The following is a 27,072-nucleotide window of genomic DNA, read 5'->3' as shown; positions in this document are numbered from 1 at the left end:
TTTCCCACACGTTATAGTTACGAATTAGCATTTAAAAAACCTTGCAAATTCACTTAAAAAACCATAGGTTTCACACATGTTATAGTTAGGAATTAGCATTTAAAAAACCTTGCAAATTCACTTAAAAAACCATAGGTTTCACACATGTTATAGTTAGATGGACATTTCACTCGTAAAAAACCAATGAAATTCCCCTGTTATAGTTAGTTCAGATAACTATGCCTCGCGCAACCGCCACTCTATCAAAAGGATGATGTCATCAGTGATGTCATGAGTGATGCCACAGACCATGTCATGAGTGATGTAATATGTGACATCATGAGCAGTGGATTGCGGGCGCGGGAGTTATAGTTATCTGAACTAACTATAACGGGGGAATTTCATTGGTTTTTTACGAGTGAAATGTCCACCTAACTATAACATGTGTGAAACCTATGGTTTTTTAAGTGAATATATATATATATATATATATATATATATATATATATATATATATATATATATATATATATTCACTGAAAAAACATAGGTTTCAGGGACATTATAGTTAGAAGTTAGCACTTGCAGCTCACTGGAGAGCTTTAAAACTGTGCAATAATTATGTTTAGCAAGATGGAATCCATTTGGGGAATTCAACAGTAGCGCGGTGAAAACTACGAGTCCCAGAAATCTTTCTCATGGATTACGCCCACTAGAGGGCTAGGACTATGAATGGAGGGCTCTTATCATACGCTAATCCATCTTCGAACATTGCCGGGAGCCCGTGATCAAGGAGCAAGAGCTCCGAAACGCGTAGGGCCAAATTATTTGAAACGAGCACCTTGATGTTCCGGTTTGTTAAGAATAAAGGAATGCTGTTTGAATATACAGAATCCGCTGGTTCACTCAAGTGTCGTCCTTGAAGGTGGGATACCTTGTGGGTGATATGTAACTGCCTGTCCCGGCCGTAAGGACGACCTACCACGACCCAGGTGGGCTGCTGCTCACGGACTGTCTGTGATGCTTGTGCAGGTTTGAACTGGTACCTTTTAATTTCCGGGAATCAGGTACTTGCAGCTCACTGGAGAGCTTTAAAACTGTGCAATAATTATGTTTAGCAAGATGGAATCCATTTGGGGAATTCAACAGTAGCGCGGTGAAAACTACGAGTCCCAGAAATCTTTCTCATGGATTACGCCCACTAGAGGGCTAGGACTATGAATGGAGGGCTCTTATCACACGCTAATCCATCTTCGAACATTGCCGGGAGCCCGTGATCAAGGAGCAGGAGCTCCGAAACGCGTAGGGCCAAATTATTTGAAACGAGCACCTTGATGTTCCGGTTTGTTAAGAATAAAGGAATGCTGTTTGAATATACAGAATCCGCTGGTTCACTCAAGTGTCGTCCTTGAAGGTGGGATACCTTGTGGGTGATATATATATATATATATATATATATATATATATATATATATATATATATATATATATATATTCACTGAAAAAAACATAGGTTTTAGGGACATTATAGTTAGAAATTAGCATTCAAAAAACCCTTTGAAACTCACTGAAGAAAACCACAGGTTTCGGGGACATTCTAGTTAGTTGGACATTTCACTTGTACAAAACCAGAGAAATCCAGCCGTTATAGTTAGTTCAGCTAACTATAACTCACGCCCCCAATGCACTGCTGATGACGTAACATCATTCATGACATGGTCAGTGACATCACTGATGACATCACTTTTCATCATTTTTTTCTTGGCAGGATTCGCAAGCTTTTATTGGCCCGGGGGGGGGGCCCTGAGCAGGCCTAGGGGGTCAGGGTTTTTCCTACCCTGCCTCCTTCACTTGTTTTTCATCTTTTTTCACCCTTTTTCTTGTGACTCGGTTACTGAGGCTATCGCCCGCACAGCTAGAACTAAAACACACATAAGGGATCACGTGTAAGTAATAAGAGAATACTGGTAGGATGAGAATCCACATAAAATGAAGAAAGAGGAGACACAAGACCGAGTGAAGCGCACACTGTCAGGTCATGAAGTATTGGAATTACCGTCTTCTTGCTATCGCCGCTGACTTTGAGGGTGCAGGATTACTTCCCGCTCTGTGGGCGGCGCTGTAACAGCCTCGACTGACACCTCTACCCCGTTCTGTGCTTCTCACTAGCTGGTCCAGTAGTTTCGGAGAGAGGGGGCTGGAGTCCTTGAGCTGTCCCTGGGCAGGTGAGCGCACTGTGGCGGAGTAAGTAATCGACGAAGAGGCTGCCGGGAGGCTCGCGTGAGTGATCTCTACCACGGAGTTTGCAACGGCTTAAGGTGAGGGTCAAATTGCGGAAGTTGGTTTTCAAGCTTTCTGAAACGAATTTAGCTTGATGGTGTGTCTTCATTCAGGCTGCTGTCAGAGAGCTGTTCTAGGATAGAGAGGATGTTGGAATTTAAAAAAAGATAGAGAAAAGGAGAGACGTAAATGGGAGAGAGAAAACAGCAAAGAGCAAGCAAAAGTTTGGCAAAGGGCACAGATGAAGGGTAGGGTCCGGGGGAGGAGAGGAAAGGTGTGGCATAAAAGTGGAGGCGGCTGGTGACTGTCCACATGACTGTTAATGAAACATGCCACAAAATGAAGGGGGATAACATTTTCAGATATTCCCGGAAATGGAAACCGAAAGTAACTCACGGGCCTAACATCCATCTAAATGGGAGAGAGAAACAAGCGCTCGCCATTGCGGGAAGGCCGCGGTGTTTATTTTTGCATTGCGAAGCGTGATGCAAAAATAAACACGCGGTGCCCTGTCTCCTTTTCAGACGGCCCATCGTGACTGGCTCTCACGGCGTGTTTATCTAACACGCCTCCTAAAGATAAGAAATTGCTTTGCAACAGCCACAAAGCAGACGAACCAGTCTGGATGGGCCGGACCAAAAGGCGAAAGGGCGGCAACCAAAAACTCTTATTTTAAATGGGAAGCCAGCGTTTAACATAAACGCTGACGCTACCCAACGAAAATGAGGGGCGGGGCTTCAAGTCTCCTTCTTGAAACTGCCTTGATGACTATAGTTCTTGCAGGCGAGGAGCGCATGCTTGCTCCAATGCCAGGCGAGACCTAAAAAGGGTGCCACCGCAGCCTTCATAGCAAGTTTCTTCACTAAGTGCTTCTGCATGACCTCTGAGGTTATCAATTTACACCCTCACAAAACACTATTGCATTGAGATCCATGTGAACAGGGAGGCCCAACTGGGTCAGCAAATCATAAGACACCTTTTCACAATCACATGCACTTCAACCCATCCTCCATCTGAGGACTAATAATGATACATAATCTGTGCACAGCATGTGAATTCAAAATAAAATACACGCTGTAAGTGTCACCCCACTTATCTGTAAAAATTGTTTTGCACCTTTATGACATTTCTAGGTTGACAAGAGACCCTTCCACTTAGTTAAACAAACCGCAGGATAAACCATAAAACACAAGGATCACATAAGCAGAGGAGAAAGAATCTGAAGATAACCACAATGCCCTGGAGGATTGTGGATTTACGTTGAATGTCATAGGGGCTGGCACTGCCACCTTTTGATTGATGCCCAAAAGAAAAACAAACAAGTGATAGGGACATTTTCAGACCCAGCCACTAGATGATGGAATAATGCACAACATGCAAACCCAGAAAAGTCTCCAAGCTGCAAAACTATTGTGATGAGTAAGTGATCTCGTCCTTTCCTTTGAGTTTCCAAGGTACATTCCAGCCTTTAAGACAAGACCAATAGTAAATTGTGGTATCTGAATAGAGTGGAATACAAAGTCTGGTACAAAGATTAAGTAGAATGGGAGTCATGTTAGACAGCTCATGTATAGTGTTGGTGATGTGCTAAATATAAGAATAATACTTTGCTCTATTTTTATTGAGTATATATAGAATCATAGCTCTGTTACAGTGAATAACGGGGATGTTTTTTAACAACGGGCTCTGAGTGACTCAAATAGAGAACACAAGCGAAGCTTTGTGTTTATAATGCCACTCAGAAGCATGAGGTGAACAACATACTGGAAATCAATCTACATCAGGAATTGGAAACACATTTGTTATGTGTTTTTATTTTTTTACAAGTATGATAATATGCATGTAAGTGCATATCTGACAAACCCTCAAAGTAGGTTTGTTAATTAATAGAACCTGTGAAGTTTGGCGGATGGATGAAATACTAATTTTAAAAGACATGGGTTAGTACGTTCTTTGGGGTGGGATACATTGTAGACATTTATTTCAACTATTTGCAGAATCTCTGTACATAAAAAGATCTATTTAGTAGAAGAAACCATCATTTTATTAGGCGTAATACTCCAGATGAAAATAAAAGTAATACTTTACTAGCTTCTCAAGTGTGTAATTTTGCTTGTTTGTGATTAACCGAAAGTGCTCAGGAGGATAAGTACTCAGATTTTTTTGCCCCTCTTGTGCACTAGGTTTGGTGCTGTTGCATGCGGAGTGGGATTGGAGCTGTATGTATTTGGTGGAGTTCGAAGTCGCGACAATGACAATCAAAACAGTGAAATGGTGGCATGCAAATCAGAGTTCTACCATGACGAATTTAAAAGGTAAATGTGTGTTTCCAGTAGTCACCTCTGCAAAGTATTAATTGCTACAAAATACCTGGGATGCGTAGGAGGAGATTGCAAGCTGATACAAACACAGTAAAGGCGTCCGTTAGTAAATGTTCTCGAAAAAGGATGGAATTTATTGGGCTTGAAGTGGAACTTAACAAGACTTTTGCTGTATTCTCCATGATGTATTTTGAAAGAAGGTCTGTGCAGCAGTGTCATTTGGAGGTCCACATGAAATGCATTACTTAATATGGGCAAGTTAGCTGATTGTCGTTTCTTATTATCTTTTTTTGCTGTAAAGGAATTTTGTCATCAACCATCATATACATCTCAGAGTACTAAGACTAAACAGTTGAACTACATGTGCATCTGCTGTTTGGAATATCTGTGAAATTCAAACCAGTAACTGCGTGTTTCTCTGCGTTGCATTTTAAAAGTGGTCTTGTTTAATTGTATCACTTGTTTTTAGGCAACATGTGTTTCAGGGACTAACCATAGAGCTCTTACGTCTACCATACCTATTCTGGCACTAAATATTATAGGTTACAATGGAAACATAAAGTTGGCTGTAATAAGCTTAAAATACCAGGTTATGTAATTGTAGAGACAGAACGGTATCTTTGCAGAGAGCATCTTAACATACAATTAGGGCCACTAACAACATAACATCAGGGCCCCTAAAACAAACTTCAGAAAATTAATTTACAACGTCTGTGTATTTCATCCAAACTGTACAGTTACACTAAACCTAAAATTATCTCTGAGCGGGAACCCTAAAACTATTGCCTTTTCCCTACCCATACCATTGTCCCACATATTAACCCTAAACCTGTCGCTTTGCAAAGCCTCTAATTTATTAATTTGCATGCTTTTTAACTAATCTTCAAATAAATATTTTTTAAATGGTGCTGGGTTTTTTGTTTTTTCGCTAAGTAAAGTCATTTTTATTTGTAACCAAGTGTATTGTGATTTATCTGTGTAGGTATCGCCCTCCAACTTTTACTTCTTTCATGTTTCCCTGTAAAGGGATTTTCTCTGTTCATGTTTCCCTGTAAAGGCACCAAACTAAGATACAATGTGTATGCAGTAGCTAGTGTAAATGTTAACTGCTAAAAAATAACACTAAATCATTTTAATTTTGTAAACAATTTTCTTTTAAGTCTTTTAACTGATTTTTCTTTAACATACAGAATTGTATAAGTTGCATTATTAAGCAATGTGTTAAAAATTCCTACCAACAAAACTAAGGTGTTTCTTCTGGTGTAAGGACAAATGTACAGGCCATGTCTTTGTTTTTTGGGCTTCTTTTCTTTCTCTAACCTTACCCCTTTAATCTGAGGAACCCTTTCTTAAACTGATATTCTATGTCAAAATATATACTCAATTGTCATAAATTTATATCCAATCTCTATTCTTATACATAAGCCTTTTGAGGCTCTCAGTGAAATAAATGTTCCAAAAACCATGTCCGTTGGTAACAGTAAAACACCAAGTGAATTTAATGAGATCTGCATGGGTTTTAGGTAAAAAGGATCGGTACTGTGAAGTAAAGGGGCTGGTCTTGTATTCCTATTAATTATGTCAAGTAAAGGCACTCGTACATAGACAGAATTAACTTATTTTTACTTTTAGTAACTCCAAATAAACCCATTTGGTTACTGTCAAAAAAGATCGGAGCAGAAAGATATTTCTGCCCTTTGAAAATGTGCAAACTCCATATTTGCAACTCGCACGTTTGCAAAATGTGCGAGCAATGTAGTAAAGGTGTAAGTGACAAAGTAATGTATATTCGTAATGCTTTGCATTGCACTAACCTCATTTAGGAAAAAAAATAGCACAATTCTCCAAATGCACTAAAATAGCAAATTTGAGCAAAATGTCTCGAAGAAATAATTTACCCTATATATCTGCACCTACTGTGGGACATTGAAAATCTCAAGAAGGCCTAACTTGGAATTAACATTCCATCAGCATCTTGGCAGCACTGGCCATCCACACTTTGAAGTGAAGAAATCAACTGTAGGGATAGTTAGGGGGAATTCATCAAGGTAATCTTTTCAGGTGCTCCAATGCCTTTCCGAATGCATAGTCAAAGAAGATTAAAAACCAATATTTCAGATCCATACATTATTATTATTTTATTATTATTTGGATTTGTAATGCGCATGGCTGCCACAGCAACGAGGCGTCCCAGCGCAGCAGTCAGAACCCAAAAAAACGAGAGCCAGGTCAGTTGTCGGGGTTAAATGGTGGGGATGGGGAAAAGCCATGTCTTCAGGGCCTTTCGGAACGCTACATGACTAGGAATAGTTCTAACTGAAAACGGGAGAGAGTTCCACAATTTAGCCGCTGAATGTTGAAACGAGCGCCCCCCCCCGGCTCTGGCTCTCCACACTCAGGGGACGCAGACCAGGGCATGTTCAGCGGAGCGCAAAGAGCGCTCTGGTACATATGCCTCCAATAGATCTAGAAGGCCCGACGGGGCCTGCTTTGCTAGAATCTTGTGAGAGATACACAGTGCCTTAAATTGAATCCTCTTACACACTGCAGCAGCAGAACTGCTGAGAGAAAAGCAAGACTTGAGAGCATTTTTCTTAATGTGATTGGCGTTGTGGAAGAGACTTGCATCCAGTTGACTCCTCTGTCTGTTAATGAATCCAAATACAGAAATTGAAAAATGCATCTTTCCCGGACCATTCCTATCTTAGTTACCTGTAGACTGGCTCTGCGTCCTCTTATCCCTTCTGGCATTACACACTCAATTGCACCCTGAGCAGTTGTATTTAATTTTCCAAACAAAGTCTTAGAAATGTACCTATACACTTGTTTACATATTTATATGACCATACTGTTAATCCCATTGCATCTAGAAACAGACCAATCGGGAAAATAAACAAGCATTGCCAGAGCCAATAGGTCTCGCCTTTGGGACCTTATAAGTTTTTAGCCAGAGATTTTGGCAATGTTTTTAAGGTATGTTGTAGAGCAGTGTAGCTGCTGTGTTTAGTACTGTAAAGTTTGTGCGCAAGTTGTGCTTAGTGTAGTTACTTAAGGGCACTGGCATGGTGTGGAATGTAGTGGTGAGTTGTGATATGATGTGTGTTGGTGGGATGTATGTGTGTATATATCATAACAGAGTTTGAGATTACAATGCTGAGTACCTCACATATTTCTTTATTTAATGATATACCTTTAGAAATTAAATCTACTGAGAAAATAAAAATTATTGTGATTTGCCAGGCTGGACACGAGATAGTGAGGAATAAACATTAAAAGGCAGTAGGGCACCCTATAAGGTACTGCTGTACATCTCAGGGCCCCATCTTTCCCCCCAAATGTTGTTATTTGAGCATTTGTGTTGCGCACTGCAAATATTTCTGTTATCCGTAGTGATGTTGTAGCATGGTAACTCATATGAATGTGTTTGCTCTGCAAGCAGGCTATAACGTTATATAACAAAAAAAATTTAATTCATAATTTTTTTTTAATTAAATCTCATAACTGAGTTATTTTTATTGTTCTACGATTATTTAAGCTCCTTAACAGATATGTTTCAATAACTTTGTGATGTTTTCCTTTAGAATATTTTGCAGTGGGCATAGTCATGACTTAAAATGTCCCACAGGGCCACACATAAGCCTGCTCCCTAGCCAGATCGTGAAGACCTAAGTACCCAGAGAAGGCACTCGTCCTTAGGAATTCACCAAAAGCAGATGCCCCACACAAAATGGAATCTATTCACAACAGGAAACAGACCAGGGGAGAAAGCCCGCAATCTTTCCTCCTTGTTGTTCACCCCGTGGCCCACGCACAGATTTGTTTAATGTAATGTCACATCACGTGGGCCTATCCTAGTTTAACACGGACTTAAGTATGTGACACTGCCTAAAGTGGAAATCCGAGAACCCATGCATTTCCTTGCAGCGCTGCTGAAAGCCCTTTATAAAGCCTGACTGATCACCTATCTGCTGCGTATTGCTATATTTGGGTGTTACACTGGTACTAATGAGGTGAATCCAAAGCTCAGACACTGTTAGCATGTTTAGAAAATGGCAAAATAATGAAGTAATACAGTCACAAAATGTGCAGCATTGTGCCTTTGTAATTTGCCTTTTCTTGCCACGTAATTTACTCAATCCTGCTGCATATTTTACCCTCCCCTGCCACATAATTCCGGTGGCCCTGATTATTACCCTCTCACACAGTGGGAACCTATTCACGTCTGTCTCTTTTTTTGTTTTTCTGGGTTGTACTGCAGAAGTGCAATCACATGCATATTCAATAATTCAGCTGTTGCTATGCAATTAGTCTTTTCAATACTGACCACAGAGAAAAGTAGTTCATAGCAGGCTGCTGCAATGCATTGTCAGCATTCCGTCCATCATTTGTTTGTTGTAACGCTTTTCGCCCTAAGTGGGATGGGTATTCCCAGACGTGGGACCCGTGCTCACTACGCCACTGGAGTCAAGCTATCCTGGCTGATGACGGCTGATAGCCAGAAACCGGTCCTAGGATGCTTGATTCCGGTCCAGGGAAGACATGGCTTGGCAGTTCGGGCTGGACTGTTCCCATGAGGCACAGGGTCAAGACTGATTTGCATATGGCCATGTCTAAACTGGGGTGACGTAGTGGGCAAAAGAACGATGGATTTAACCCAGATCTCTTGACTGGGGGAGAATGTCTGCATTGTCAGCATTCCGTCCATCATTTGTTTGTTGTAACGCAATGCTAGCGACAGCATAGACTCGAGTGGAATATGTATGTGGTCAAACTGTCCGACTCTGCTCCCTCCTGCAGCGTTAAGCAGCATCTTGCACTTTGACGGTGAAAGTGTAAGATGCTGCTTAAGGCTTCTGGAGAGACCGGAGTCAGTGGCTTGCACTCCTGTTTGATTGATTAATATCATGAACAGCCCCATGGAATGTACGGATTGCTGCTTTCAACCAACTTCCACGTACCTCGCCGGCCATGGTATACACGCTGGTAATGCTCCGGAAGTGGAAGCATAGTGTGCCATGGTATACACACGGGTAATGCTCCGAAAGTAAAAGCCTAGTGTGCCATGGTATACACACGGTAATGCTCCAGAAGTGGAAGCGTAGTGTCCATGGTTTACACATGGGTAATGCTTTGGAAGTAAAAGCCTAGTGTGCCATGATATACACACCGGTAACTCTCCCGAAGTGGAAGCGTAGTGTGCCATTGTATAGACACCAGTAATGCTTCGGAAGTGGAAGCGTAGTGTGCCATGGTATACACACCGGTAATGCTCCGGAAGTTAAAAGCCTAGTGTGCCTTGGCATACACACCGGTAATGTTCCGTAATTGGAAGCGTAGTGTGCCATTGTATACACACTAGTAGTACTCCAGAAGGAAAAGCCTAGTGTACCATGGTATACACCGGTAATCCTCCGGAACTGGAAGCGTAGTGTGCCATGATAAACCCACCGGTAATGCTCCAGAAGTAGAGCATTTTCAGTAATCAGAAGTAGAAGCGTAGTGTGTTATGGTATGCACACCGATAATGCTTTGGAAGCATAGTGTGCCATGGTATACACCGGTAATGCTCCTGAAGTAGAAGCGTAGTGAGCCATGGTAAATACACCGGTAATGCTCAAAATGTAGAAGCGTAGTGTGCCATGGTATACACACCGGTAATGCTCCGGAAGTGGAAGCGTAGTGTGCCATGGTTTACACACCGGTAATACTCAGGAAGTAAAAGCCTATTGTACCATGGTATACACCGGTAATGCTCCGGAATTGGAAGCATATAGTGTCCATGGTATACACACCGGTAATGCTCCCGAAGTGGAAGCGTAGTGTGCCATTGTAAACACACTGGTAATGCTCTGGAAGTGAGGCATGTTTAGTAATCGGAAGTGGAAGCGTAGTGTGCTATGATAAACACACCGGTAATGCTCCAAAAGTAGAAGCCTATTGTGCCATGGTATACACACGGGTAATGCCCTGGAAGTGGAAGCGTAGTGTGCTATGGTATTCACACGGGTAATGCTCCAGAAGTAAAAGCCTAGTGTGCCATGGTATACACAGTGGTAATGCTCCGGAAGTGGAAGCGTAGTGTGCCATGGTAAACATACCGGTAATGCTCCAAAAGTTGAAGCGTAGTGTGCCATGGTATACATACTGGTAATGCTCCAGAACTGGAAGTGTAGTGTGCCATGGTATACAGACCGGTAGTACTCCGGAATTAAAAGTCTAGTGTACCATGGCATACACGGGTAATGCACCGTAATTGGAAGCATAGTGTCCATGGTATACACACCAGTAATGCTCCGGAAGTGGAAGCGTAGTGTGCCATGGTAAGTCAATCAATCGGGGATTTATATAGCGCACTACTCACCAGTGAGGGTCTCAAGGCGCGTGGGGGGGGGGGGGGGGGGGGGCTTGCAGCTCCGAATCAGTCAGTCAGGTCTTGAGGTCCTTCCTGAAAGTGTGCATGGTAGGGGAGCGTCTGATGTTCATGGCGAGCTCGTTCCAGGTCTTGGCTGCGATGTAGGAGAAGGCTCTCCCACCTGATCTGTTTCTGCGGATGCGAGGACCTCTGCCAGGGCGAGGTCGGTGTAGCGGAGGTTCCTCTTGGGTACGTGGAAGGATACCCTCTCGTTGAGGTATTTGGGTCCGATGTTGTTGAGGGATTTGTAGGCGTGCATGAGGAGTTTGAAGGAGACCCTCTTCTCGACGGGGAGCCAGTGGAGGTCTCGTAGGTGTTGGGTCATGTGTTCGTGACGCAGAGTCCCGAGGACGAGTCTGGCGGCGGCGTTCTGGATGGTTTGGAGTCTGTGTAGTAGAGTTCTGTTGATTCCGGCGTATAGGGCGTTGCCGGTAGTGAACACACCGGTAATGCTCTGGAAGTGGAGCATTTCCAGTAATCGAAAGTGGAAGCATAGTGTGCTATGGTATGCACACCGGTAATGCTTCTGAAGCATAGTATGCCATGGTAAACACACCAGTAATGCTCCGGAAGTGGAACCATAATGTGACATGATAAACACAATGGTAATGCTCCAGAAATGGAAATGTAGTGTGACATGGTAAACACACCGGTAATGTTCCGGAAGTGGAAACGTAATGGCCATGGTATACACACCAGTAATGCTCCAAAAATAGAAGCTTAGGGTGTCATGATATACACACCGGTAATGCTCCGGAAGTGGCAGCCTAGTGTGCCATGGTATACACACGGGTAATTCTGCGGAAGTAGAAGCGTAGTGTGCTATGGTATACACATGAGTAATGCTCCAGAAGTAAAAGCCTAGTGTGCCATGTTATACACAGTGGTAATGTTCTGGAAGTAGAAGCGTAGTGTGCCATGGTATACACATGGGTGATCCTCCGGCAGTAAAAGCCTAGTGTGCCATGGTATACACACCGGTAATTCTCCGGAAGTGGAAGCACAGTGTCCATGGTATACACACCGTTAATGCTCCAGAAGTGGAAGCATGGTGTGCCATGGTATACATACCGATAATACTTCGGAAGTAAAAGACTAGTGTACCATGGTATACACAGTTAATGCTCCGGAAATGGAAGCATAGTGTCCATGGTATACTCACCGGTAATGCTTCAGAAGTGGAAGCGTAGTGTGCCATGGTATACACACCGGTAATGCTCCGGAAGTGGCAGCCTAGTGTGCCATGGTATACACACGGGTAATTCTGCGGAAGTAGAAGCGTAGTGTGCTATGGTATACACATGAGTAATGCTCCAGAAGTAAGAGCCTAGTGTGCCATGTTATACACAGTGGTAATGTTCTGGAAGTAGAAGCGTAGTGTGCCATGGTATACACATGGGTGATCCTCCGGCAGTAAAAGCCTAGTGTGCCATGGTATACACACCGGTAATTCTCCGGAAGTGGAAGCACAGTGTCCATGGTATACACACCGTTAATGCTCCAGAAGTGGAAGCATGGTGTGCCATGGTATACATACCGATAATACTTCGGAAGTAAAAGACTAGTGTACCATGGTATACACAGTTAATGCTCCGGAAATGGAAGCATAGTGTCCATGGTATACTCACCGGTAATGCTTCAGAAGTGGAAGCGTAGTGTGCCATGGTATACACACCGGTAATGCTCCGGAAGTGGAAGCATAGTGTGCCATGGTATACACACAGGTAATGCCCCGGAAGTAAATGCCTAGTGTGCCATGGTGTACACACTGGTAATGCTCTGGAAGTGGAAGCGTAGTGTGCCATGGTAAACACACCGGAAATGCTCCCGAATTGGAATCTTAGTGTCCATGGTATACACACCGGTAATGCTCCAAAAGTAGAAACGTAGTGTGCCATGATATACACACCGGTAATACTTCGAAAGTGAAAGCCTAGTGTTCCATGGTATACACCGGTAATGCCCTGGAAATGGAAGCGTAGTGTCCATGGTAAACACACCGGTAATGCTCCGGAAGTGGAAGCGTCATGTCCATGGTATACACATGGGTAATGCTCAGGCAGTAAGAGCCTGGTGTGCCATGGTATACGCACTGGTAATGCTCAGGAAGTGGAAGCCTAGTGTGCCATGGTATACACACGGGTAATGCTCCGGAAGTGGAAGCGTAGTGTGCCATGGTAAGCACACCGGTGATGCTCCAAAAGTAGAAGCGTAGTGTGCCATGGTATACACACCGGTAATGCTCCGGAAGTGGAAGCGTCGTGTCCGTGGTATACACTTGGGTAATGCTCCGGGAGTAAAAGCCTAGTGTGAAATGGTATACGCACCGGTAATGCTCCGGAAGTGGAAGCGTAGTGTGCCATGGTTTACACACCGGTAATGCTCCGGAAATGCGGCGGTCTGTTAACGTGACATGATTATGCCTGCCTTTTTACACGACGACTTTTAATTAAATAATGTGCTTGCAATCAAATAAACCAATGGGAGATAGCGTGACAAATTTAGAAAAAAGAGAAACCAATAAAGGAGTGAACATGAAAAAGAACCACAGACAAGTGTGAAAGACGAGCACGCGCGGCCGCGACAGTGAAAGCGACAGCGCTATGTTTAACTTGTAACATGATCCACGACAAGGCAGGAATGCAGCTGGCAGCCTGCTCGCCGCTGCTCGCTCCCGACAGCTGGAGGACGTGGGAGTGAACATTTAGAGAAAAGGTGGGACATGCCCCTGCCTTTGGCCAATTGCATGCTTTCATTTTTGAAAGCCACACGCAAAGGCCAATGGAATGTGTGGAAGTTGAAAAACCACACAGAAAAGTTTCGGGGAAGTCTGGAGTGATTCCAAGAGGCCTCCCCATAATGCAGCGCATGCGAGCTGCGCTAGGGTCGACCTAAAAAAGGATGCTGTCCCATGAGGGATATAGTGACAAACGTCTTAAATCTTCTTAGGCAAATAAATTGATGTCTTATGTTTTTCTGAATGAGAGAAGGGGGGCACTCTTTCTAATGGCATAGAGAATACATCCCTTTAATATTCTTTGTTACCTTTCCTTCTGCTGTTTTTGTCTTGCCACAGTTGGGGCACTGAGTGAACCAGAGCATAACTGTAGGGCATAGTTTACTTTATTATGGTTGTTCTTCCCAGTACAAGGCTGTTTCATAAGCCTCGTGACCCCAACGCAACTCTACTAATTCCTCTGGCAATTACCAGAAACGTTATACATTGGGATTAAATTCCCAATTTATTGACTACTCATATATACTCTGTGGCTTGAGTATCTTGACCAACTCCTATTCAACATATCATTCATTTGGTTCTGCTGGCATGTCTGGTCTCTCTCTTTTTTTTTTAATATAGTCTATTTGCAATGTCATTGTGTTTTTTGAATTGTATTTGAAAACTTAATGAGAGCTTTTGGGTTTGGGAGCCTGGCTCAGATAAACCAACAGCATAGATCTTCCCGTGTTATGCTGCTTCACTGATATTTTCTAACTGGTTTCACACCTTTCATCTAGGTACAGTGCTGGGAGTTTTTTGCTTGGCTACAGATGCAGTCGACCTGGGTGGTTATAATCATTTATAGACGCTTTCTGGAAAATGTTGCTTCTACCTCCAAAATAGTGTATCAAGTTCATAAACTTACTTGTGAATGCCACCTTGGCATAACACCTTTTCTGATACATAGTGTACTTACCCATTTCAGTCACCTAACCCATCGCACAAAAACCTCAACTCTATAATCCTTGTGTTATCTTAGATGACCCATCTCACATCTACCTGCAGGTTCTAGCTTCCCCAACCAGTTCTTTGCAGTTGTAAAAGCAGTCCAGAGCAACAGTTGACACATTTGTTGACCTGGATATGGATTAAAAAGAAGATGCAGACCATTCTAGAGGTGTAGACGTTGTCTCCCTATCTGTAATATTTAATCTCATTGCTTGAAGGTAAGAGCATCTTTATGGCACAGTATATGACCAAAGCGAAACGTCTGCCCATCTCTTCTTTATCTGGATGTGATAATTTCAGAGTGGGTGTGGATCCACTCTGTTATGCTAAATTGCAATTCCAGGGTTCTGGTGATATTTACAAACCACTCGGCTTCCAGCCTTGTGGTTTATGATCTCACCAAAAACATTTGATGCCAATATTGTACCACCGAAGCACAGAATGAAACTAAGGAAAATAAATACCATATGCAAGAAAAGAAGAACATTTTGCACAAAAAAATACATGGCTGGAAAGATGACACAAAAATTCTTCCTGAATGGGTTGCTATGCAGGGAACTGTTCCAAAGTTCTTCCTTATCATATAGAGATTTCTAGTTGCGATTCAATACCTTAGAAGTATCCACAGGTGTCAGACTGTATCCTGAAATATTTTCGTGAGTTGTACCCCAGCACGTCAGTAGGTTGCATCATTCTGTTACTCGTGACATCGCTGGCGGCGTCTGCACTCAAAGTGACGTACGCAGTGCCTGTTTATTGTCCACCCCAGAGCACTGGCATCAGTACTTTTCTTTCTGTACTAGTAAAAGCAGATCTGGAGAAGAGCTACCCCATGTCACTTTTTGACTGACTTTTTTCCAACACTTTAGTGGAAGATTTTTGAGACATTTTCCTTCGGTGTGGCAGGGATGTCCCATGGAAGGCTGGTTTTAAACCCTGTGGTATCTGACAAATGTCAGTGACAGACCCACACCTCGTCTGCCTCTGCTCCCTCGGGCATGACCATGATGCCAAGACCTGTGTCTATTGTCTTGTCTTGCCATGCACCCCAAGGAATTGAGGGAGCGCTCCTTCAAACTTTTGCTGCTCGATGTGTGACGCTATCACAGTCTGGTTTCTGGGTGAAAGGATGGTCTCGGGATCGGTCACGGAGCCTCTCCAAACACTCATTGTCTGCAGTCAGTCTTCTGGGCATTCGGTTAAGTCCCACAAGCACAAGAAGTCAAAGAGGTCTTTGACTTTGCCCTGTCTGCCTAAGTCATCCAATGAGACGAGGGAGTGTCTGCATTCGAGCCCTAGCTATGCGGATGAGCCTGCTCTGGGCCTTTTCCATATCTCTTCAAGTTTCCAGGACACGGAGTGACCCATACCAACTCCCACCCTATCCCAACTCCGAGAATTCAACTCCATGAAGCCATGCCCCTCATATTTGGGCTGCTCCTTCCCCGCTGGAGTGCCTTTAGGCTTGGTGGGCCTAAAGGAAACACTACTGTTCTTCATCTAGCATGTTTGCCCCGGCGAAGCTGGGCCCCTCGCATCCCTGGAGCCACCGTGACCTTCCCCAACGCCAGCACCACTGCAGATGTCCCTGATGGTGCCTCCCACTTACATCACCGACTCCGACACGGAGCCAGATAGGCGGCGTCTGACGTGGACTCCAATGCTGACTGGAGGCAGTACATTCAGGCTGTGGCTACAGAGGATGGAGCTTCATTTGCTATGCTGGTGAGGAGGACTGTAGAGGTCCTCGACCTTCAGCTGCCCTCCATGGTTATCAAGACAAACGTCTTGATAGAGGTGTTTCAGTTGGGAGTCACCCTTTCTGAACCGCTTCTACCATTTAATGATGCCCTCACAGAGGTCCTACTCTGGGCCTGGTCCAAGCCCCGCACAGGTGCTCCTGTGAATAGGACAATTGCCTGCCACCATCACCCCTACCCAGGGTACCCCAACTTTCTTACCCATCACTCCACCCCAGACAGCTTGGTGGTCCAAGCCCCAACCTTGACTGAATCCTGGTGCATTCCCTACCACTCCACCGGACAGGGAGTCATAGAGACTCGATACCTTGGGGTGGGGGGGGGGGGGGGGAATGTTTTCTTCCACCAGCCTGGCACTGTGGTCAGTGAACACTGCGTGTTTATTGGGCCGATACTCCTATTCGCTCTGAGACTCGGTTGCACAGGTGCTGCCTACAGTCACAGGGGAGGCCCGAGCCATACTCTCCCAAGCTATTGCTGATGGGAGGGATGCAGCTAAGATGTCCATTAGCTGTGGGCTAGATACGACCGACTCACTAGGCAGAGCGGTTTCATCGTTGGTGGCCCTTATGCGTCACACCTGGTTGAGAACCACTGGCTTTTGGCGGGCATGTCCAGGACTTGCTCATTGACGTGTCCTTTGATGGCTCCCGTCTCTTTGCAAACAAGGTAGACTTCGTGCTAGAGCGCTTCATGGACAGCAGAGCTACAGCCAAGTCCATGGGCCTTCCCACACCCCCGCATCAACCTCTGTGCACCTTTCACTCTTTTCATGGCCATGGAATGGACTTCCAACCATGTCTGTACCTGCCCAGCCACCACAGCACACAATCTTCCGAGCAGTGACAGAGCTCGTGGGTCAAGTAGCCCGAGGCTAGGCCAGTCAGCCCCCAGCTCCAACCTGCAAGCCTCTTTAGTTTGCTGTCCGGCCATCATGGGCACCCAGTGGGAGGCATGACACGCCATCACTTACACCACTGAAGGTCAATAACATCTGACCGCTGGGTTCTCCAGATTTTCCGAAGGGGCTACTCCCTCCCCTTCATGACTACCCCTCCACCCCTGCCACCCACTTGCAACAGACTGACAGATGGCCACATCTCCTCATTCTGCCAGGAAGTTGCGGCCCTCTTGGCCAACTGATCCATAGAGAGAGGGCTGCTATCAGAAGTAAGTCGTGGTTGCTGTTCCCGCTACATTCTGGTCCCAAAAAGGACAGAGGCCTTCGTCCTATCCAAGACCTGCACCATCTCAATTTCTTACTGAATAAGGACAATTCAAAATGCTTATGCTCGTTCAAGTCCTGTCTGCCCTGCACCCGGGAGACTGGATGGTAGCTCTGGCCTTGCACAGCACATACTTCCACATCCCCATCCTGCCTGCCCACAGACGTTGCCTGCGGTTCACGGTGGGCGGCAAGCACTTTCATTTTACCGTGTTCCCCTTTGGCCTTAACAGTGCCCTTAGGGTGTTCACCAAGGGTATGGCAGTGGTTGGAGATCAGGGGTGCTGGTCTTCCCCCTATCTGGACAACTGGCTGTTGAAGACAGGCTCTTCTCAGGCAGTTGTCTCGCACCATCAAACTAAGGCGGACCTACTGTACTCACTGGGGTTCACTAGCAACATGCCAAAGTCACACCTAACACCTTCTCAGACACTCCCTTTTATCGGCCCCGTTCTGAACACAGTGCAGTTGTGGGCTTATCCTCCCAAATGGCAACTCCAGGATATTCAGACTATTATACCCATGTTTCAGCCTCTATCCTGGACTTTGGTGAGACTGATTTTGAGGCTGCAAGGCCTCATGGCCTCCTGCATCCTGCTTGTGACGTGCCCTCTGGCATATGTGGGTGCTGCAATGTGACCTGAAGTTCCAGTGGGTTCAGCATTCGGAAAATCTCTCCAACATGGTCAAGATCTCTGAGGACATTGCAAAAGATTTGCAGTGATGGTTAACGAACCACGATTGGGTCAGCGGCAGACCCCTTTCCCTTCCCCAACCAGATCTGACAATAGTGACAGATTTGTCACTCCTGGGCTGGAGCTGCCTTCAGAAAAAGGTGGCTATCAGAAGCCTCTGCTCTCTGGCAAAATCTGGGCAACAAACTGGTCTAGGTGGGTCGGAGACCCTTTGTCAAAAGATCCTACGTATCTGGACATGGCTGGAACGTCAGAGCAACACCTGGTGGGATCTCCGAACTCAAAAACGGACAAACCCAGCCGAAGATGCCTAACAGATTCAGCACAGGATTCACAGATCCCACAGTTAACATTTTTTAAACAATTAGTTTAATTCTTGGGGGCACTTTTTTGACCTTCCCCACGTGGGCCTGGGGGAAGGTCAAGGTAGGCTCACCCTGCCCCCTTATACCCTTTGTTTTTATTTTTCCAGATAAGCTGCCCAATGCATTAAGCTGGGTAGTGTCGGCCTCTACAGAATTTTTCAGTGATGGACAGCCACTCATAGTGTACAGATGTATGGATCTACAGTGAAGGGCGGGGAACAAGCTCAGTCGACCAATGTGCCTTCATTTTTTATTTCAGTTTGCAAATCTTCTTTAAAAATATGTGAAGGGGCGTGGCCAAGATGGCGGGGTGAGCGGACGCTTCCTCCCGTAGCTCCTCCGGCCCGGCCGAGCTTGAGCCCTTTTCTTACGCTTTTCTCCCCCCGCTGAGGCTCAGCGTGTGAGAGGAGCGTGGCGGAGCACCTGGTGCGCACATTGTTGCCGCTTTGGTTCGGATCGCCTCTGGGGAAGTCCCCCAAAAGGTCCGATCGAGTTCGAAGAGCGACGGAGGCCTGGGAGGCGGAGTGCATCGGAGTGCTGTCCGCGCGCCTCGGCTGGGCCTGGTGCTGAAAGTTGCGATCTGGAGGGAATCTGGCCCGTCGCTCGACGGAGGGTGAAGGAGCCGCGGGAGGGGACCCGACGGTGCGGGAGACTTAGGACGGGCGCTTTGGCACTCAGTCTGGTGTCGGCGACACTTCGCACTGCGGGGCCCCTGTCCCTTGACCGAAGTACGGCGGACTTTCTGATGGGGGCGGCCCGTCTGGGCCCTTGCGTGTGACAGACTGGAACCGGTGGCGGAACCTCTTTGATTGCTGTGCGTTTTGGGGGCCCCGGCGGTGTCGCCGGGCCTGGTCGTTCTGCCTTGCCCCGCCCTGCCGCCATCTTGTCCCCGAGAGATCAGTGGTGTTGGCCTTCACTGGAGCCCTTGCTGGTGGATGTATGTGATCGCCGCTGCTGCCGAGCTGACTTTCTGGGGGATGTGCTGAAGAGGAGCCCCCCACTGTAGTTTCCATTGCTGTCTCGGATGGGCACCCGCGGCTGGCGGTGACCGGACTGGACCGCCATTTTGTCACCTGTGACGCAGCGATTCTGCTTGTGGGGGGACACCCACGTCGAGCGCTTGCCAGCAGCTGGGCATCCCTAGGGCGGCTGGACCTGTGCCCGACCGCAGTGCTTGCGATGTCTGGAAGAGGCGGCTCGAAGAAGGGGGACCGCACCCTGCCGGACATGCTTGGCAGGGCCCAGCAACTGCGGGACAGAACACTGCCTTCGCCGGGGTCCTCCCGGGCCTCGGCGGATGTGACTGGGGGGGAGCCACCCGTCACGAGGACCTTTATGGAGGAACTGTTCTGCTCCCTCAGGGAGGACTTCCAGACACTGAAGCGGGAGGTGGCCAGCGAGGTCCGGGAAGTGCGCAGGGAAGTGGAGGGCCTTGGCGAGCGCGTGGAAACGGTGGAGACGGAGGCCCAGCGCCGGGAGGAGGAGATAGTCCATCTTCAACAGGACGTTCTCCGCCTCCGGGAGCAGTGTGTTGAGCTCCAGGCCCACTCTGAGGACCTTGAGAACAGATCACGGAGGAACAACATTCGAGTGCGTGGTGTGCCGACTGCAGACGAGGGGTCCGATCTGGGGGGCTACCTGCGGGACCTGTTCCGAGAGATACTGGGGGAAGCTGCGGACTTCCCCATTAGCATTGATAGGGCACATAGGGTCGGCCGGCAGCGCCAGTCATCGGCACCTCCACCGGACATTTTGGCCTTCCTGCCCGACTTCCCGCTGAAGGAACGCATCATGACTGAGGCCCGCAGGAAACAGCCCCTGACTTTCCGGGAGCGGCCGGTGGCGCTTTACCAGGACCTCTCCGCCATCACGCTGCAGAAACGCAGGTCCTTCAGGATTGCCACTGACTTTTTGCGCGAACACGAGACGCCGTACTCTTGGGGACATCCCTTCCGCCTGATCTTCCGGTGGAATGGGGTGCTACACCAGCTACGCTCCTTGCAGGACATTTGTGGAGTTCTGGGGCTTACGGCGGCGGAGGAGGAAGGAGCTACACCGTCGTGGAGGCCCTCGGAGAGACGGAGCCGGCGGAGGTCGACGAGGCGACGATCAGCGGCCAGCGCAGGGCGTCCTGATTCCCCTACCATCAGGGCGGACATGGCCGATGCTTTGAGGGCGGCGGCCAGGGACTCGGCCGGCTCCACCGGCGTGGCCTTGACGGCCTAACTCTCACTCCGGGGGGAGATGCCTTTAGCTTCTTTAACTGCTGGGTACGGGGCGGGGGGGGCGGGGGGGAGCAGATGGAGGTGAGTGGCTGGACGTCCACTTCGTTCTTTTCTACGGACTTGCCCGTTTTGGGGCTTGACTGGGACAATGGGGTGTTTGAGTTTGCGTTTGGCTAGTTGCCAGGGTTGTGTTTTGGGTGGGTGTAGGGGTTGTTCTGGGGTTGGGGAGGTCCCGTCCGAGGTTGTCCATGCCCACGCTTGGTCTGTTTTGGCTTGTCCCGCGCGGCTGCCCCGCGTGCCCTACCCGCTGATCCACTGCCCATTGCACGGCGTTCCCGATCCCCGAGAGGAATGTCGGCCCTAAAGGTGGTGACCCTTAATGTTCAGGGTCTGAATAACCCCGTGAAGCGCAGAGCGATCTTATCTTTGCTGGAGGGGACGCAGGCGGACATTTGCCTTTTGCAAGAGACCCACTTATTGTCCCGGGATTGCCATAGGCTGCGGTCTGCTAAGTTCCCTACCCAGTTCTTCTCCTCGGCAGCGAACAAGACGGCGGGGGTAGCCATTCTTCTAGCGAGCTCCTTTAGGGGGGAGGTTTTGTATAAGTGTGCTGAACAGAAGGGGAGGCTTCTGGCGTATCGCATGCGCTTAGGATGCATAGCGTTTACGGTCGGCTCCGTTTATAGCCCAAACGACCACCAAGAACGTTTCCTGGACTCAGTGTTGGTGGATGTCACTGCTTCTCCCGACCGCCACGTCATTTTGGGGGGAGACCTTAATATTGTCTTCGATTCTGTGATGGACAGATCGGCGCAGCGCTTCCCGCAGACGGGGGAACTGTCCCAGGCTGTGAAGGCCCGGATTGCGGAAATGGATTTACACGACCTTTGGCGCTCCATGCACCCCACGGATAGGGACTACTCTTACTTTTCACACGCACACCGCACCTACTCACGGCTGGACTACCTTCTGGTGAGCGGACCGATGCGTGCCGCTGCCACGGCGGCGGACATCGGGGTCCTGACCCTGTCTGACCATTCACCAGTCACCGGCGTTTTCCAGTGGCCGGCGGCCTCCCCCTCTCGGGGGGTGTGGCGCCTCCGGGATACCCTTTTACACAAAAAGTCTGTAGTGCAGCGCATTGGAGAGGTCATACAGGACTACCTAACTCACAATAGCAACACCGACACTTCGCAGGCGACACAGTGGGCGGCATTGAAGGCAGTCCTCCGGGGGGAATTTATCTCTATCTCCGCAGCCGAAAATAGGGAGCGGCAACGGAAGAGGGACGAGCTGACCGTTCAGGTCCGGGAGCTTGAGCAGGTCCACCGCCGCACGGGGGCGCCCAGGGTGTGGAGGCAGTTGAAGGCTGCGAGGAAGCTCCTGTCGGCACTGGATCTTGATAGGGCGGAGTATGCCGCCCTGCGCTTGAAACATGCCTTCTACACTGGGGGGGACAAATGTGGCAAGCTCTTGGCACACCGGCTCCGGGTCACGCAGCAGCGTGGCGTCGTGAAGGAACTGGTGGGCGCGGACGGGGTGGCCGTCTCCGGGGACGCAGAGGTAGCGGAATCTTTCCGCGGCTTCTACGAGGCGTTGTATGCTGAGCAGCCCTCCTCGCCACGGGATGCCACAGGCTACTTGGAGTCGGTGACCCTTCAGATGCTGGATCCGGTTCAGGCAGACCACCTGGAGCGAGATATCCATGTTGAGGAAGTGATTTCCGCTATCGCGCGGCTGAAGCATGGTAAGGCCCCGGGCCCGGACGGGTACACGTCGTTGTTTTACAAGACTTTTTGCACGGCGGTGGCCCCTGTCCTTACTCGGCTATTTAATTCCTTTTCCGAACCGGGAGCCATCCCACCGGATCTCCTGAGGGCGACGGTCGCGGTAATCCCGAAACCTGGGAAGGACCGGGCCTTCTGCGGTTCGTATCGACCCATCTCGCTTTTAAATGTCGACCTCAAGTTGTATACAGGGATTCTAGCGTCCCGGCTGTGTCCGCACCTCCCCGGATTGGTGGAGGCGGACCAGACTGGCTTTGTGCCCGGCAGACAGACGGTTGACAATACCAAGCGGGTGACGCATGTTCTGGAGAAGGCCTCGCGGATCCCGGGGGAGCGGATGTTGCTGTCCGTTGATGCGGAGAAGGCCTTTGACAGAGTTCACTGGCCGTATCTCGAGCTGGTTCTCAAGAAATTGGGAATCGGGGATAGGTTCCGCACCATGGTATTCAACTGTTATAAGCATCCTTCGGCGTCGGTACGGGTCAACGGGTGTAGCTCCGGCGGATTTGCCATCGAACGAGGCAGGGCTGCCCCCTCTCGCCGCTCTTGTTTGCCCTCTACATGGAGCCGTTTGCTCAGAGGATTCGCGATAACCCAGACGCTATTGGGGTCCGGATGGGCCAGTATGTCCACACTGTCAGTCTTTACGCGGACGATGTCCTGTTGACCTTGGACGACCCTAGGAGGTCGCTGCCTGCTTGCCTCCGGGAACTGGACGCCTTTGCCTGTGCGGCCGGCTTCAAAATGAATATGAGCAAGTCAGTGGCGTTAGACGTGTCCCTGGCTGCGGACACCAGGAGGGACCTTCAGCGACTCTTCCCCATGCAGTGGTCCTCGTCCACGGTGCCATACCTGGGGATTCTGCTGGCGCCCACATTGCCGGAGATGGTAACGGCCAATTATGCCTCCCTCAGCAGGAAGATCAAGGAGGAGCTTGGCCGCTGGAGCAAGGGCCTACTGTCCTGGTTGGGGCGAATCGCGGCGGTTAAGATGACGGTGTTGCCCCAGATACTGTATCTTTTCCGGGCCCTCCCTCTCCAGCCCCCGGTGGGCTGGATACGACAAATGCAGGCTGACATCTCCCGCTTTGTGTGGCAGGGCCGCAAGCCACGAATGAAGAGGGTCCTCTCCACGCTTGCTCCGGAGGCGGGGGGTCTCGGTATTCCGGACCTCCGTAAGTACTTTCAGGCGGCACAGCTGCGTTATCTGGTGGAGTGGAGCAGGTGGGAGTCCGACAAACACTGGCTCTTTCAAGACCAGGCAGTGGCGGGCCGCACCTTACAAGAGGTTCCATTCTTGCGCCGCGCGCATCGCCCCCCTAACCTTTACGCTTCTTTCGTTACGCGGGTCCCCCTGCGGGTGTGGGATGCAGTCTGTGAGGCTCGGGGCCTCACCACCTTCCCTTCGCCGTTCACACCCATAGTGGGCAACCCGGACTTTTCCCCAGGGATGGAGCCAGGAGTTTTCTCCCATTGGGTGCAGGCGGGCTGCAGGGCGCTCTTCCAGGTCTATGGCCCGGAGGGAGTGATTCATTTTCAGCAACTCCGCCAGGAGTTCGGCCTGACGGAGCTGGACAGACTGCGCTACATGCAGGTTCGGCATTGGGCCCTCCAGCCCCAAGTGCGTGACACCGCCGCTCGTCAAATTACACCGTATGAGAGGTGGCTGGCCACCCGGACCTCCGACGCTCAGCTAATTACCGATCTGTATAAGTACCTACAACCCCCGCCGTTTCACTATTACAACCCGGGGAGGGAGCGCTGGCACAGGGAATTGGGTAGGACACTCAGCCACAAGGAATGGGACAAAATTGCATATCGGGCGCGGCACTCTGCGTACCACACGGGCCTTACGGAGACCTTTACCAAGGTGTCCACTTATTGGTACTACACCCCGGAGAGACTGTATGAAATGCATAAACACACTGACAAGGGGTGCTGGCGGGGCTGCGGGCAGGAGGGTACCCTCTCACACATTCTTTGGGGTTGCCCCGTGCTGACCGCTTACTGGAAGGAAGTTTTGGACGAGGTGGATAAGCACTTTGGGATAGAGCTGCCGCGCTTCCCGGCGTATGTCCTGCTGGGCCTCCCCAATGACCTAATGTACCCACTGAAGTCCCGCAGGGGCAGGCAGATCGCGATTGCGCTGGCGTCTGCGGTCCAGAACATCCTTATCCACTGGCGCACCACCACTGTCCCCTCCATCACGGGCTGGTTGCATAGGCTTTGGCATGTGCTGGGAATGGAGAAGCTGTCGCTTACGGTGGCGGGGGAGATAGACCAATTTGAAGAGCTGTGGCAACCCTTTCTAGCGCTGCTGTCCACCGAATTCCGGGAGCTCACCTGCCCGAGGTATCTTAGGCTTCTCAGGTTGACGCCGCTGGTGATCCCGGCGGACTAGATCACATGTGAGACGGGGCCCTCCGGGGGGGGGGGGGGGGGGGGGGGGGGTGCGGGGCCTTTTGGTGAGGACTAATCTGGAGCGGGACCATAGGACGGGGGGGGTGGGATATTGTTTTTTCTTTCTTACTTTCTTTAATGGGGGGCTGGGGGATGGGGGGGGGTGGATTGTGCCTCGTTGAGTTGATGCTGGCTTTCATTGCTCAGATTTGGGGTGTTGGATATGCACGCAGGGATTCCACAGATTGCATTTTTAGCCTTTCATTTATTGTGCTTTTCCCCTGGCCCATCGAGCTATCCATCGCCAACCCTCTTGAGTTGCCCCCTTTTTCTTTGATTGTATTATATGTACCCTAACCTCCTATCCCCCTCCCCCATGGTTTGTTTTGTTTCAATAAAAACGTTTTAAACATAAAATATGTGAAGGATCCATGCATAACCTATCCAGATATATATTAACCCTTTGAAACTCTTCCCTAAAAAAACTTTAAACACCAATTTCTTAAACTACTGAACGGATTTACACCAAACCGGACAAAGGTACTTCCTTAGAAAAAAGTTCTACTTTCATGCCAAGTTTGGTGTAATTGCAATTAGTAATGTTTCTGTATCAGATACCAAAGACTCCTATTGAAGTGAAAATAGAAAATGTCACTCTTTTGAAGCTCTAATTTTGGCCCTTGCTGGTGTATTTGCACAAAACCTGCCATGCCAACCCTATATTAGAATCATGCAGATCCAACTGCACTAAAGTTATTAAAAAAAACAAAATATTGTGGAAAGTCAAATCTAACAATATCTACACAGATGTTAACGCCACTTGTATACCATATTTATCCTTACATTATAATTTGTAATTGCTCTTTAATATATGTTGACAGTATCATCGGAAGCCTAAAGGAACATATACAGGCAGACTTCAGAGCCACACTCCACAGTGATGTTGCTAATCTGCTGGCAGTTCACAACAGCAATGTTCATTCAAATCTAGAAAACATTAAAATCAGGTTTCACATACCAAAAGTAGAGCACAAGGTGGTAACAAAGAATACTCATTACACATGACCGAGGCAAGATGGATTGTGAAACTTCGTGCTGTAGATCAAGGTCTTCACCAGGATGGTGAACTTCATCACTTTTTAGTAACTAATTAAAACACTGAGCACAATCTTATATGCTGTGAAAGTTCCTGACATTTCATGTCATACCTTTTATTTAACAAAGGATATGTTATCTGTTTTTTTGTGTTGTAGTTTATCATTTTAACAAGTGTTGCTCTCATGTAGTCTCTATAATTTATTAACAACCTTCCAACACTGGTTCACTATACTCTTAATCCATGTACGTGTGCTTTTTACTGATATTTTATTTTTTTACCCGTGTAAAAGGTGATTTTTGTATTTGTTTATGATCACGAGACAATATTGATTAACTCAATGACAATTACTATCACATGCCTTTAATAATTTAATGTGAATGACATTTGTTACTTTACTGACCATACTCTGGTATTGTTCACAATCACTAGTTTTCCAGCTGTCAGAAGTATGGCCAAAAGGATATCGGTTACAAACTCTATATGGGGTGCACATATGATCCCCTCTAATCTATTTTAATTGAATATACATGCCCCGATCTTTCCGTTTGCATTCTTTCACCAACAAAATTGAAAAATCAACCTCACTTTTTTCTTCGTTCAAATTCTTGCTTTTCCTTTTCCTCTATATTTATTTGTTATTTTTACATCGCTACCCATTCCAAGATGGCGCCTGCATTGTGTGTTAAACCAATATGGTCCTCTTTCTATTTCTGCGCGGCACTAGGTCTTTATCTAGCCACTTTACACACTGGTTCGGCATTCTTTGAAGCCTGGACTGGCCGCAGCAGGCATCAGGGG

At 48.0% G+C, this 27,072-nt stretch overlaps 1 protein-coding gene across 1 annotated transcript in view; it reads left to right on the top strand.

Annotated features, from left to right (window-relative positions):
- Positions 1-27,072, top strand: part of GAN (gigaxonin) — a 290,872-nt gene that overhangs the window by 218,384 nt on the left and 45,416 nt on the right. The window contains exon 9 of the mRNA XM_085638473.1: positions 4,443-4,574. Coding sequence (XP_085494599.1) covers positions 4,443-4,574 — 132 coding nt within the window. The remainder of the gene's footprint in view (positions 1-4,442; positions 4,575-27,072) is intronic.

This window comes from Triturus cristatus, chromosome 12 (genome assembly GCF_964204655.1).
Source record: "Triturus cristatus chromosome 12, aTriCri1.1, whole genome shotgun sequence".
In the NCBI taxonomy this organism is placed as follows: Eukaryota; Metazoa; Chordata; class Amphibia; order Caudata; family Salamandridae; genus Triturus; species Triturus cristatus.
Note: the sequence above shows the minus strand (reverse complement) of the source record. Positions and strands in the feature narration are given on the sequence as shown.